The following is a 13,307-nucleotide window of genomic DNA, read 5'->3' as shown; positions in this document are numbered from 1 at the left end:
ACCAGTGTGAAGCCAGCAGCGTCTGCGTCTCCTGCAGCTCCATGGATCACCTGCAAGCATTCAGCCTCAGCTGATGGCAGCATATGAAGGCTGAATTATTAAAGTAGCTGTTGAAAATTGAAACACCTCTTCCAGCAGAGCTTCAGTAAGGTCCAGCAAAGCTGTCTACAGGGTGACCACGGTCATGGGCTGAAGGAGCAACGTGACACCCACCAACAAGCAGAAGCCCTCCTGCTCTCGCCACCAATCCAGCTCTTCCCATTCCAATGGGTACGTCAGCTTTTTTTGACTGCCATCACCAATAAATGCTTACTGGGAAAAGTAATCTAGCCACTCTGAGCTGATGAGAAAAGCTCAGTCCTGCCTCTCAGCACTTCATAGAGATGCTTCATCTACTGTACCACTCCTTTTGCTTGCTAGATCCGGCACTTCAGCAATACCTGGGAAAATAAAATAAGAAGCCATCTGTAGTGTTATGAGCTCGTTTAGTTTTGATGGTGCGTTGAACGCAGGAAGTTCTTACCTCTTTTGGACTGCGGCCAGCACAAGGAGCGTTATTTCTAGAGGCTGAATTGGCTATGAAGCAGGTGAGTCTAACTCTAGCAACAGAATGGATCCCAGTAATAGCCACATTTGCTTTGAAACACCCCTGCTACTGAGAACTTTGTCACTCTGGGTGACAGAACGGTTGGAAGTGCCGCTTTGCTCTGCCTCATGTTTCAGCCTCGTGGAGCCTCTATCTGTCCCACTAGGAGCATTCTGCAGCTGGCACTGTGCGCCAAGCGCTCCCTCGCTGCCCACCTTCACCTCCCAACTGTGCCTTCTGCACCAGCCCTCCCGCAGAACAGATCTGCCGCTCGAGGACAGGGACAACTCAAGCGCGAGGTCTGCTGCCAGCTCCCTCTGCTGAAGTGTTGAAGCTGTGGTTTTCATTAGTCAGAAGGATTTTATCACCAGCTCAAGTGCTCAGTAACACTATCCCTGGGCTTCCCTGGGACATCCATCCAGATCAGCAGTGGGTACAGCGGCCTGAATGCTTTCAGTGAGAAGTTTCAAAAGTTTAGGATTCCTATTGCTATGACTTCCTCTTCAGCAAACAGCTGCTGAATTTTATATATTATAAATTAATGCTGTAATACCCGGTAGCTGAGTCAGAAGCCTCAGCTCAGTTCCTAGAAGCGAGCGTCCCTCCCACTCCAGCCTGTTGCCTGCAGTCACAGTGAGAAACGGTCACCTGGAGTCCCTGCATTTAACTACAGTAAGGAACCACGCTCACAGATTGCAACCGGACCTTCAGTGGCACGGCGTGGGTCCTGTTGGCCATCGGGATCAAGCAGCAAAACAACTGCAGCCTTCAGTAGGGTCAGTTGTGAAGATGGAAAAAGAGAAGAGCAGATAGCAGCAATCCTAAAGTGTGTCAAGAACAGGAGATGGGCTGAGTGGTCGTTTGACCGAGGCGAAGGTCAAACCGGGTGTAATGTGACAGCCTGTAGCGAGTGGAACCACAGATGTGCGCACACAGCCCTAGTGCACCGAGTTAGAAGTACAACACGACTTCTGTGAGTCCATCTGCCTGCCGGGGAGTATCTGAGCAAGGCGAACTGGTGCTGTCTTCTCTGAACATCTTTAGAAAACACTCAGCCTCTTCAAACGCCTGATCTGGATCCAAAACTGTTTCTCCTGCTTCCAGCAGGAAGATCTGCTTGAATGCATAGGGGGGGAAAAAAACATTACTTCAGCATTACGGTTTCAGCATCCGGGAAGCAAAATAATGACGGATTTTAAGAGCACCGTGTTCCCGAAATCCCAGCCCCAGCCTCTCATAGCGTTATACAGCTCCGTTCTGAGCCGGCGGGAGTCCCAGCCCCTCCGACCGCGTTTTGCTGCCAGCGCCTTTCCACCGCCGGCCCCTTCTGCACTTACAGCCAAGGCCCGCAGGGGGACGAAGAGCCGAGAGGACGCGCGGAGAAAGCGGCGTGACAGCTTGAGCTGGGTACCCATCCCGCAGCATCGCGTCTTGGTTACTTACAGCTAACGGGTTCTCACAGGAGGTGACCACGAGAAATAAAAATACCTGCCCCGGCGCAGCTGCAATACTACTTTGCAAACGCTGGGATGCAAAAGAACTTTCTGCCAGTAATGAGCACGGCGGAATTTACATCCACCGGGTGAAGGCATGACAACAACCGAGCGAGACCAGCTCCATGCAATTGATTTTCAGATAAACGGCCGGCTCTGGGAGCGACTGCAAGCACAAAAAGGAGTAGCTGGGCACAAGGTTAAGTGCTGCTTCGACTCTCCTACGCTCTTGTTAGTCTGTCAAGATCGATGATCAGAACTGCAATTTGGTTACCACTACAACAGTTGCAGGTTTCCTAGCAGCAGCTTGCCGGAGCTGCTAAGGTTAAAGACGAATTATATATTTTTTTTAATAAACTCTTCCAATGATCATTAAACACGATTGCTAAGAAGCAAACTGTCAAAGTCGTTTCATTTATTTCTTAATATCACAGCTGTACAATTTTCATACATACAGCAGGAAATGCACATTGGTTACACAATGGCATTTGGCTGCACTTCCGAGTATAATACATTAAGTGCAATTCCACTTAAAATTTACATTTATACAACTTAAACAAATTAAGGATTGCTACGCTACTATCGGTGACAGTATAAAGCTTCATTTCTGTTAAGTCATTACTAAACCACTTCCTGGTTAAATATAAAACATATTCGATCATTTTAAAATTGCTCTTGTGGTACTCGGCCAGAATATAAAATATTTGTCGTGTAAAATTTAACCATTAACTTCTCTTTTAAATAATCCTCTAAGCCTATTAAAACATTTGCCGTTGAACTGTTAGCTGGCACTTTGTAGCAGGAACCAAATTCTACCCTCCTTCCCTTTGACCTCGCACTGCTCATCACCGAAAGAAGTGACAGATGTAATACATTGCAGCTTTATTCAGATACAACCAGAGGGCTAAACTACTTTAACAACTTTGCTCAACTGTAAATAACATTCTTCCAGAAGGAAAAAAGAAATTACATTTCAGAAATATTTGGCGTCAGAATTTTAATGGTTGCTGTGCTACAAGCACTGGGAGGAAAAAAAAAAACAACGTTATTAATTTCTCTTTTAAGACCCACCTGGATATTTAGTTTAAACTCTTATAAGTTTACTTTTGGAATACATTGGTCCACAGACCATATTCTTGTTACAGCTTACCAAATGAAAAACAAAACTGCTCTTATTGCCGTCCCTGTAACAGGAATGGTTCAGTTTTAAACCTCCTTTAAAAATATACATTTTACAATCCTTTCACCTCAACAAAGGTGACACTGACAATAAATACACTGGTTTGGTGGTTTTCTTTTCCTTTGCCACAAAAAGTCTAGAAACTACCTGTTGTAGGCCCTTTCTTTTTTAGACTTCTCCAACGCTTTGTCCATAGTTTTCTCATTTTCTCCCCTACATTTGGGGCAGTACCATTTGCCCTTCGGTTTATGATTGAGTCCCACGCACGAGAAGTGAAACCACTCAATGGGGCACTCATCATTATCACATCCTATCATTTCTCCGTAAGAGACTTGGTTGCATAAGCAGTATGTCGGCTCATTAGGATCAATGGGAAGGTCTGGGGGAGAAGCTTCCCGCTCTGCTTTAGCCTTGGATCGTTTCTTCTTCTTGGATGTCTTTGCCTTCTTCTCCTTTGGAGTTCCCGAAGTGATGTCATCGTGGTCATGATTATTTGAAGCATTTTCTCGATTCTCATTATTTCTTTGCCGCCTTGACCTTTTATTGTTGGGCTTTTCAGATTGAGCGATTGTCTCGTTCTTTGACTTATCCTGGCTGGCCTTCCCACTGTTTCCAGTGGTATCGTTAGTCTCTTGGCAAGTCTCAAACAGTTCCACATGGCTGTCCACTTGCCTGGATCTGTTCTCGACAAGCTCTACCATTTGACTGACGATTTGGATCTTCTCATCTCCCAGCTCCTGGCTCCGAATCAACGCCCTCTGTATGCAGTGCAGCATTCTCCTCTTCTGCACGGCATCGTTCTCTCGTTTAAATTTTTCATAGTAGTCATCCAGGTCCTTCAGAATCTCTGCAAAGAAGAAACAAAACCAGTAAGCACCTCAGATAAAGAGTACGATGAAACAAAGACTTCTCGTATTTTTCTTCCCAGGCAGCAACACCTTTTTGTAACACACAAAGCTGACCAATGATGAATTCCCTGAAGCTGAAATCTGCCCGGTGCCTCATGACTCCATTGAACTACTTTTGTCCAGTAGGTCCCTTGGGAAGAGAATGCAAGCGCTGATTTAAGAAGAAAAAACAAAAAAAAAAAAGAAGCAAACAGAAACACAACAGCAAGTTGATAGACCAGCAAAAGTTCTGACAGCAACTGCAGAATGGAAGAGGGAAGTAACAGAATGTCTCCTAGGACATTTTCTCTATAATGACATAAATACCTGCAGTGAGTGACTGAGAGTGGGAGAGAGAGAAAGCGTAAACCAGCGCAGAAGTCAGACAGTGAGTTACTTAATAATCACTACCACACTTGACAGCTGATGCAGAACTCCAAATGCACAGAACGAGGCGTTCTGTTACGGCAAGTTTCATGCGATACTGCTCTGTTACTGCTGAGCATACGAGGCCAATTAAATCCTGATGACGACACAACAACTACAACAACCAAAAAGTCTGGGTTGTTTCATCCCCGTGTACTCCGCAAAACGCCTGTAACTTGCTTTTTAAAACACAGAAACATAATTTTCACTCAATATTTACTATAAGAAGAGATAATGTTAGGAAATAACTGTGACAATTTGTAGAATATTTCTAGAAACTTGCATTAAGCAGAGCTTTTTGAGTTTTGCTGCAGTACTCAAATACACACGGCCATCCTAACCGAGGAGGAGCACGCAGAGCAAAGGCTTTGCTTCACAAACACCTCTGTGAGCTTTCTCTCCGTTTTTCCCTTTTTCCAGGTGAGACCACGCTGCCTTAGATGAGCAAAATACGCACAGATAGAGAACCTGACCTCAGCTCACCTAGAGGGAACTACCCATAAACACACAAACCTCTTAGCTAAAGTTGCACGGAATTATTTTCAGCTGGTGGTGTTCTGGTGTTTGTTTTCTGCAAGAGAACTTGCTACTGCCCATTTCTGTGCTGTGATTTCGGTTTTGCCATCCCCGGGTACTTTTTTTTTTTTTTTTCTTTCTTTTTTTTTTTAAACAAAACCATTCTGAAAACGCTGTGAAGACACGGGACGCACACGCAAGTTCTCCCGTAGTTCCTACGGCCGCAGCCTACGCGCCAGCTGTCAGCGGGTACCACCCCGTCGCCTACTGGACTCAAATCGGCATTTCAGAACGTCGTTAGCCACCTCAAAGAAGGAGCTTTGCTCTAACTACTCCAGCTAACGCTGCACCCCTCCCCAGCTCAACAAGTCGGAAGCGCGCGGGAAGTCGGGGAACCCTGCGGCAATAATTCCCAGCGGCCGCGGCTCCCCAAGGTGTCCGCTCCCCGCGCTGGCGCCGCAGCGGCAGCCCGGGATGCGCGGCAGTGCCGGCCACGCCCCGGACGTGACGAAGCAGCTATTGTTCTCGGGCAGGAAACCGGCGGCGGTTCCCCGGTTCGCAGCGCAACAGCCGGAGCAGAGGAAGCGGGGGAGGAGGGGCCCGCAGAGGCGCGGAGGCGGCCCTCCGGCCCTTCCGCCTATCAGAGTGGGCGACGCGAAAAGCCCGCCCCCGCCGGCGCCCCGCGCCCAATCGGAAGCCGGAAGAACGAAAGAGTAAAAAAAGCACAGAGTCAATCACAGCGCGCGGAGCTACCTCGCGCCCGCCCCTCCAGACCCGCCGCACCACTCACGAGCGGGAGGAGGCGGGCCGAGCCGCTTCCGCCCTCCCTCGACGCCGCCGGCCTCCGGACGCCCAAGGTTGGCCTGCCCGCTGCTGGCGCTCCAGCCAATCGGAGCCCAGAGGCCGGGTCAGGTCGAGATATTCAAATCAACGCCACAGAAAAGTTGCTTCTCGAAACGTCATAAGGGGGCGGGGCGAAAGGCGGGACGACCAGCCCTGCGGCCCAATCACCGAGAGGAGGCGGGCCGCGGCCGGCCCGTGGGGAGGGCGCCCACCTATCAGCACGCCTGGGGGCGGGGCGAGCGGCGCTATGCTAACGAGGGGTGGTTATAAAAGCCACGCCGACGCCAAATCCCCACCACAGCGCGGAGGCACCCGCTGGTCGTTTGGTGCTGGAGTATGGCATAACCGCGCCGACCGCCCTGCCCCGCCACTGCCGTCTCCCCACCCGCTGCCCAGCCCCCGCGGAAGTTTCCCCCAACCCTTTCCCTCCCGAGGGGTCGCCTGGCGAGATGCCTGCCGGGCACCGCAGGGCTCGCTCCCCTCCGCCCCGGGAGCCGCGGGCAGGAGGGCGCGGGGGCTGAGGGTGTAGGGTGCTCCCCACCCCGCGCCCCGGCTGTCAGCGCTGCCGGGTACAGTCCTCCCCTCCCCCTTCCCCTTCCGAGCGGACACCGGCGAGCGAGTGACAAAGCTGCCCCCGGCCCGGCCCGGCCCAGCCCTGCCCTCCCTCCGCCCGTGGGCCAGGGGCACAGCGTGCCCCAAGGGAAGGAGGGGAGTACCCTGGTGCTGGGCACATCCGTGAGCACGGCTGCCTCGCGCTCTCCCCCCCCCCCCCCCGTACACACACACACACACACACACGCATACACCGCACAGCCGCCGGCCCCAGCCCCCCCGCCCCGCTCAGCGGGGCCGCCTCACCGGGCGCAGCGAAGAAAGCACACCCTGCCCCCCGCTCTGCCTAACCCCCCTCCGCTCCCGCCCGCCCGCCCCCCCACGAGCCGCCTCTCTCCCCTACTCCAGCCATCATGAATACTGTACATTCCTCTATGTTGTGCTGTAATCTCTCCCTCGCCGTCCACACGGCACTTTCCTCCGTACCCCCGAAGCCTCCCCCAGACGCCCCGCGGCGGCGGAGGGCCCCCCTTTGTGCCCCGCGAGCCCCGCTCCCTGCCCCCGCCTTCTCGGCCGGCGATTCGCGTAGCAAAGCGGAGTCCTCGCTCCGTACGAGGAGCCGGGGACCTTTTGTTCCGCCCCGTGACAAGAGGCAGCGCTGCGGCTCGGCCCCCCGGCACACGACTGCCATCCCCGCGGCGCGGGGGGCACGCACAGCCGAGCCCCGGCTCCGGGGAGAAGAAAGACAGAGACACCCTCCCCCAGCCCCGCACCGCACACACGCACGCAGGGCGAGCGCTTACCTTGGTATTTGGCGTCGATTTCCCTCATCAAGGAGACATTTCTCTGCAGATCGAAGGGCAGAGACTCGATGGAGTCCAGATAATCCTCCACGTAGTTCACGAGGTGCAGCTGCTCTCCGTTTGCAGGACTCAACATTTTCATCCGGCAAAGAGGAGGAAAAAAAAAAAAAAGGGGGGGGGGGGGGAAAAAACCCTCCTCCTCCTCCTCCTTCCCCACGCCTCTCTCCGCCGCTGTCCGTGCCCCGCTCCCCCGGCAGCTACATGGGAGCCCGCTGCCAGGCACAGCCGCGCGCACAGCCCCCGCCGGTCCCTACAGCCCGAGCAGCTGACTGAATGGCTGTCGCGGTGGGGAACTCACGGAGGAGGTGGTAGGAACAATCAGCGGGATTTGTGCGTGCGGAGGGGGGGGGAGGAGGGAGGGGGCTCGGGCCAGCCCCTCCGAAACACGCCGCCAGCAGAATGTGCCCCGCCGGCCGCTGTCAGAGCCGGCCCGGCCCGGCCCCGCTCCGCCGCCCGGGCGCAGCCTCCCCGCCGCCGCACGCCGCGCTCGATCCAACGTGGAGGAGCCGAATCCCAGTTTCAAACACTTGGGAAACACTCAGCCCCGCCACGCACGGCGCATGCGCGGCCCTCCCCGCGCTGTGTACACACACGGACGGACGGACACACGGACGCGGGCACACACCGCGCGCGCACGCTCCCCTCCCCCGCCCGGAACCGCGGTGGGGCCCGGCGCCGCCCCGCGCTCCTCGTCCCTCCTCCTCCTCCGCCCCTTACTCACGTTTGGGGGGGGGAAGGCGGTGTGGGCGCGGGGAGAGGGAGGCGGAGGCTCCGGAGAAGTCGTGCCCGGAGGAGAGCGGCCCCGGCGGGGCGCTGAGGGGACGCGGGGCCGGAGGGGAGCGGGGTGCTTTGGGGCACGGGCCGCGAGGGCGGGCCGAGGAGCGGCTGCGGCCGCTCGCCGTGAGGGCGCCGGGAACCATGTGGCGCCGCCGCCCCGCTCCGGGGGCAGGGCCGGGCCCGGCGCGGGGCGCTGAAGGGAGCGCGGCCTCTCAGCGGGCGGGCGCATCGATCATCCCCGCGGCCGCTGGCAGCCGCGCCCGCCAATCGTCTGCTCCCTCGTGGCCCGCCCCGCGGCCGCTCGGCCAATCGGCGCCGGGCGGGAGGGAGGGCGCAGCGGGGACGGCGCTGCCCGGGATACCGGAGGGGCGGGAACACGCGCTGAGGGGTGTGGAAGAGGGAAAGGGGAGGGGGGGGGGGAGAGGGGATGGAGTCCGCATGCGCAATGCTCGCCGCGCGAGTAGAAAATGGGGCCGCGCGCTGGCGGGCAGGGCGGAACTATGTTTCCCGGCAGACTCAGCGGCAAAGGAAGGGTCAGTGGGCTCCGCGGGGCGGCCGGCAGTGACTCTCCGCTGCTCCCTGGGGCTGAGGCGCGGGTGTACGGCTGCGAAGTCCGGCCTGTCCCCCAGCTCTAGCGGGCGGAGGCGCTGGAAAGGGCCGGCAAGGAAGCGCTCTTCTGGTTCCCGTGTCCCCGCCCTCCCCGACCGAGTCGGCTGGCGGAGCCGCCCCTTCGGGGTGGCGCTCCGAGGCGCAGGGGCTGCGCTTCCGCGCTCCCGCCCTGTGAAATGCAGCGGCGCGGGGCCGTGCGCTTTTCCCTTCGCGAAATACATAACGCGGGGTGCTTTTCTCACTGCGCGTGCCGCGGGAAGACGTCACTGCCGCTGCGAAGCGCTTTCATCTCTTTTTTTATTTCAGTGGTCACGGCCCGTTGCCACGACGACGGCCTCGCTGCCGGGAGGAGGGCTGCGGGCGGGCGCCGAGGGGACGGGAGGCGGCTGCGTCTCGGCTCTCGGGTGAATGTGCTCGTGTTTACCTGGAATTTCCTCTCGCGGCGCGCCCGCGGTCGCCCGAAGATCTCCGCTTGCTGTTCAGACAGGCGGGGAGGGTCTGGAAAAACTAACCCGGCTCTCGCGAAGCCAAACAAACGCTCGCTGTCTTATTTTCTTAAAACGTCACCGGCAGTCCCCTAATTGAGGGGACTGACTCACGGCTTCTGAGCCCAGACCTGCTGGTGCGGTTGTGCGTTAGGCAGTGCCGTTCTGCTGCCTGCCGTGAGGGCAGGGGGAGGGCCTCCGCACCCGCCCGGCAATTCTGCGGCTGCCGCCGGCGTAGTGCCCAAGGATTGTGTTTCTGAGGCGTTTGTGAGGAGCGGAGCCCGTCCCCCTCCCTGGTGGCAGCCCTGCCTGCCTCGGCAGAGGTTGGTGCCGGCTGATCTTTAAGGTCCCTCCCCACCCCAGTGCACTGTGATCTTGTTATTTCACAGGGCAGCTGCTTGTTTCGTGAAGGTACGTTTAAGTTGTCGGTCCTTCCCCTGGTTTTCTGTTTCTGTGAATTGCTGTGCTTGCTGAAGCAGACGTTGCTCATCTGAGCTCTTACGTAAGTTACTATGAGTACTACAGCATCCAGGCAGCGCTCCAAGCCGGCGTTCCTGGACCCGTGTGTTCTGAGTTACAGCGGCATTGAGAGTTGTGCAGTGGCAGCAGCAGCCTGCAAACACCAAATCTGAGTCGCTGGCTCCACCTGGGCAGTCGCAGCCTCCTTCACTCTTGCCTTGAAGAAGCTGAGCTGCTGTCAGCACTTAAAGGTGGTTAACAGACCCCTGGTAGTGTAAGAACCAAAGCCAATAGTTGTAACGTGGTAAAAGCCAGGCATCTAACAAGAATTCAGATGAATCCCAAGGAGAGCCATTCTGACAAGAAAGGCCACAGCCATCCTAAAAACACTGGAGTAATTATACATAGGTAGCTCTGAAAGTAATGTCTCATTTATTTCCATGGAAACTACAACAGGTGCAAAGAACACAGTAACACTATTCGATAGAGCAAATCCTCAGCTACAAATCATCATCTTTCCACACAGTCACCACCATTAGCTATGCACTTTTGCCATACGAAATTACATACCTGCTAATTTGCTAAACAATAAATTCTATCCCTTGTTACAGGGAGGTGCAACTGCCAAGCGTAGCTGAGGCCTGCTGGGCTTCGGTGGGCTTGCTCAAAAGTAGATGGGCGTGGATGCAGAGAGGATGGAGAACTGTCACCTGCTGCAGGAGTGCTGTTTGCTCGATCTTCCTCCATTTGCCCTTTGGTGTGGGCCAGAAGAATGACAGAAAAAGCATTGCTGGGCTTTGCATCAGTCCTGCAGTAGGACAGGGAGTTCATCTGAGAGTGTATTTGGTATCTCCTTTCTCAGTTCCTTCTCCTCTACGTTTTACATTGGCCTTTTTCCTCTGGACTGCAGTAGGAAGATGAGATGAGAGACTTCGAGTGGAGTTTCAGTTCTTCTTTATTAGAGGCCCACTCCTTACTCTGACAGAGCATGCAAAAGCATGGGGAATGACTGCTGTGTGTCAGGGAAGGAAGAAAGTTGTGGGCTTTTTTGTTTTCTTCCTATTTTCTGTGTTTCATAGGAGGATGATGTACCTAATGCTCCTCCTTCTGCTCCCAAGCTCCTCTGCTCTGACTGTACAAAGGCTTTTCCTATTTAGAAACCCAATTCTAAGTTTTTCAAAAGGTTATGGAAGTTGTGTCCTTGCTAAAGATCTGAACTCCTAGCAATGAGAATCAAAGGAACCTGCAACCAGATCAACAACTCATACAGCGTAAGGACTTCTGCCTCCTTTCTCTGCCTTAGTTATTACTGTATGAAATACTGTGTAATTGCTACAGCTGTGTCCCTATTTGTTAGAAAACAGTGTCATTCTGATTGTTGGTTGTCATACTTCATAGGTACAGGCAACTCAGATGAACAGTTCCTTCTGATGAACTGCTGTTTCTTCTCCATTTAATAGCTTAATCCCTCTCTTCTACAGTTATGTGTGAGTGGGTTTTGTTGTTTCGTTTCTGTTTGCTTCGTTGTTTGGGTTTTTTAGGAGGCTGAATTCATACTCACTTGGGAGATTATAATGGAATTTTTACAACTCTATTATTTTTGCTTACGGTTGAAGGTTTGGAAACAAAATTGCGGAAGTTTAACATGCAGGATGAGCAGGGTTGAGTTTTGCAAGCATTATGACCAACAGACAAGTCACAGTTCAGACTGCTATCCAACAGGCACTGTCTGTGCACTGGGCAGTGTGCTCCATTAAAGCTATTTGGAGCAGCACCTCCTCCCGCCCTGGATCAAGAGATGGGTCTCCTGGGGGAGGCGGAAGATACTTAGCTGCTATCCTAGCTCTCTGGTAGATGAGGACAGTCTCATTCCATGTGTCCTAAGGCAGGAGTAAGGGTATGGGGAAGGGAGGTGGTTACAGACGCTGTGAGTTGAGGTGTGCTCACAGCCATAGGCTGTTTCCACCGTCAGCTTTTATCAGATGCATCATCTGTTGTTCCAGTCTGTTAGGATTAGTGCTGACTTTGTATCCTCTAAGTGTGTCAGTGCTTGTAGAGTACTTCTCACTGTTCCAATGATTTTATTCTACTGCTTTAAAGCAAATCTAATGTGTTTTTTTCTGTGTTTTGTTGTTGTTGTTGTTTTGTTTTTCCCCAGGACATAATGTTTCTAGATGAAGTGCTCAGTGCAAGCTGGTCAGCACACCAGGGCCTTCTGAAACCATCAGGGACAGGAAGATTTGCTGCGTTCTGAGCTGCTGGCAGCTTTCACCCATGGCAGCTAAACCTGGAATTACAGCCAGAGAAACACGCGTTGTTACTTAGTATTGATTTGGGCTCTCTCAAAGTGCTCGGCACTGCACAGAACAAAGAAGACAACGGAGTTAATGACAACTCTTAACAAGATGTGTGCTGAACAGTGAAGACATCTAAACCAGCTCACTATGGAAACTGAAATAATGGGCTCCTGAAGCTTCTTAAGAAACATATCAAGCAAACATTTACAAGGTTCCTTCGAGTGTTATCCTTGAAGTAGCAAGCCAGTAAGATAGGTTTCTTATTTGATCAAGAAGTTAGGATTGTTCAATGAAAAGAATTATGGAAAGCAACTGCATATTAAGAGAAAACATCTGTCAGTGGTAGGGCTCTGTATCTGACACTGTCTGTAACTAAGTGAGGTATAGACAGACTGGATGAAGAGAGAAATTACTATTATTATATCAAATCATAGAATATTCTGAGCTGTAAGGGATCCACAAGGATCATCCAGTCCAACCCCCAGCTCCACACAGGACCACCCCGCAATCAGACCGCATGTCTGAGAGCACTGTCCAAGCGCTCCTTGAACTCTGGCAGCTTGGTGCTATGCCCACTGCCCTCTGGTGCAGAACCTTTCCCTAAACCCCAGCTTCCCCTCCCCTGACACAGCTCCATGCTGTTCCCTCGGGAAAGCAGCCATTTAAAGGCTCTTGTGAAACATGAGGAAAAACCCATGAAACCCGGCCCTGTCAGATTCAAGAGGACATGACTTCTGTGAGGCAGGCAGTTCACCAGAGCCACTGCGCAGCGTCTCTGTACTCGCAGGCCCGCAGGGCACTTCAGCAGGCAGCGCTGCGGGCGTGCTGCTCTTGTGCCGGAGCGGTGGGTGCAGCAGGTGGGGTAGCCAGCCTCAAGGTTCGGCACAGACCGCGAGGACTCTTCCTGAACGTGGCAGCAGCCGAAGTCGCTCAGGGGCTGGAAAGTGGAGGGGAAAACACGACATACTCTTGCGGCGTTCTCCCTTGTTTCCCTGATACCTGCGCGGTTACTTTTGGAAATAAACAGTAGCTTAGAAAGACTTCTGGCAACCGCGCGTGTGTTCCACTGAACTTTTATTCACTCTAGCTCCGCAGTTCAGAATTTCCAGAGCGGATCCGGGCACCGCAGCCCGCTCCACCCCGCTTCCCCTTAGCGCTCCGACCGAAGAACGCCGGCAGCGGGACCGCCCCGGGAGGCGCGGCGCCGCGGGCCCCTCCTCTTCCTGCGCTGCGGCTGTAGCTACCCCGCTCGCCGGCTGTGTCCCGGCACAGGCGGCGCGCTTGTCGCGGCGGGCTGTAGCGGGCTGTTTTCGCCCCCTCCCCGCGGAGAGGCG

At 54.1% G+C, this 13,307-nt stretch overlaps 2 protein-coding genes across 5 annotated transcripts; one reads left to right on the top strand and one right to left on the bottom strand.

The window, feature by feature from the left end:
- ING1 (inhibitor of growth family member 1) lies at positions 2,475–8,077 on the bottom strand. Of its 4 annotated transcripts, none has more exons than XM_021415321.1 (2): positions 7,287–8,077; positions 2,475–4,106 (listed from the first exon to the last, which is right to left on the bottom strand). In XM_021415321.1, exons 1-2 carry the CDS (start codon positions 7,426–7,428, stop codon positions 3,403–3,405), a joined length of 846 nt encoding a protein of 281 aa, XP_021270996.1. In that variant the 5' UTR covers positions 7,429–8,077; the 3' UTR covers positions 2,475–3,402. The 4 variants fall into 4 exon arrangements, with proteins under 4 accessions (XP_021270996.1, XP_021271015.1, XP_021271025.1 ...); XM_021415340.1 differs by lacking the exon at positions 7,287–8,077 and adding an exon at positions 5,879–6,716; XM_021415350.1 differs by lacking the exon at positions 7,287–8,077 and adding an exon at positions 5,283–5,799.
- Positions 7,746–13,023, top strand: LOC110401058 (translation initiation factor IF-2-like). The gene is made up of 3 exons (XM_021401713.1): positions 7,746–9,136; positions 10,288–10,522; positions 11,075–13,023. The coding sequence occupies exons 1-3, from the start codon at positions 7,746–7,748 to the stop codon at positions 11,105–11,107; spliced, it is 1,659 nt and encodes a 552-aa protein (XP_021257388.1). The 3' UTR covers positions 11,108–13,023.

This window comes from Numida meleagris, chromosome 1, assembly GCF_002078875.1.
Source record: "Numida meleagris isolate 19003 breed g44 Domestic line chromosome 1, NumMel1.0, whole genome shotgun sequence".
NCBI lineage: Eukaryota > Metazoa > Chordata > Aves > Galliformes > Numididae > Numida > Numida meleagris.
This window is presented reverse-complemented; position numbering and strand designations above follow the sequence as displayed.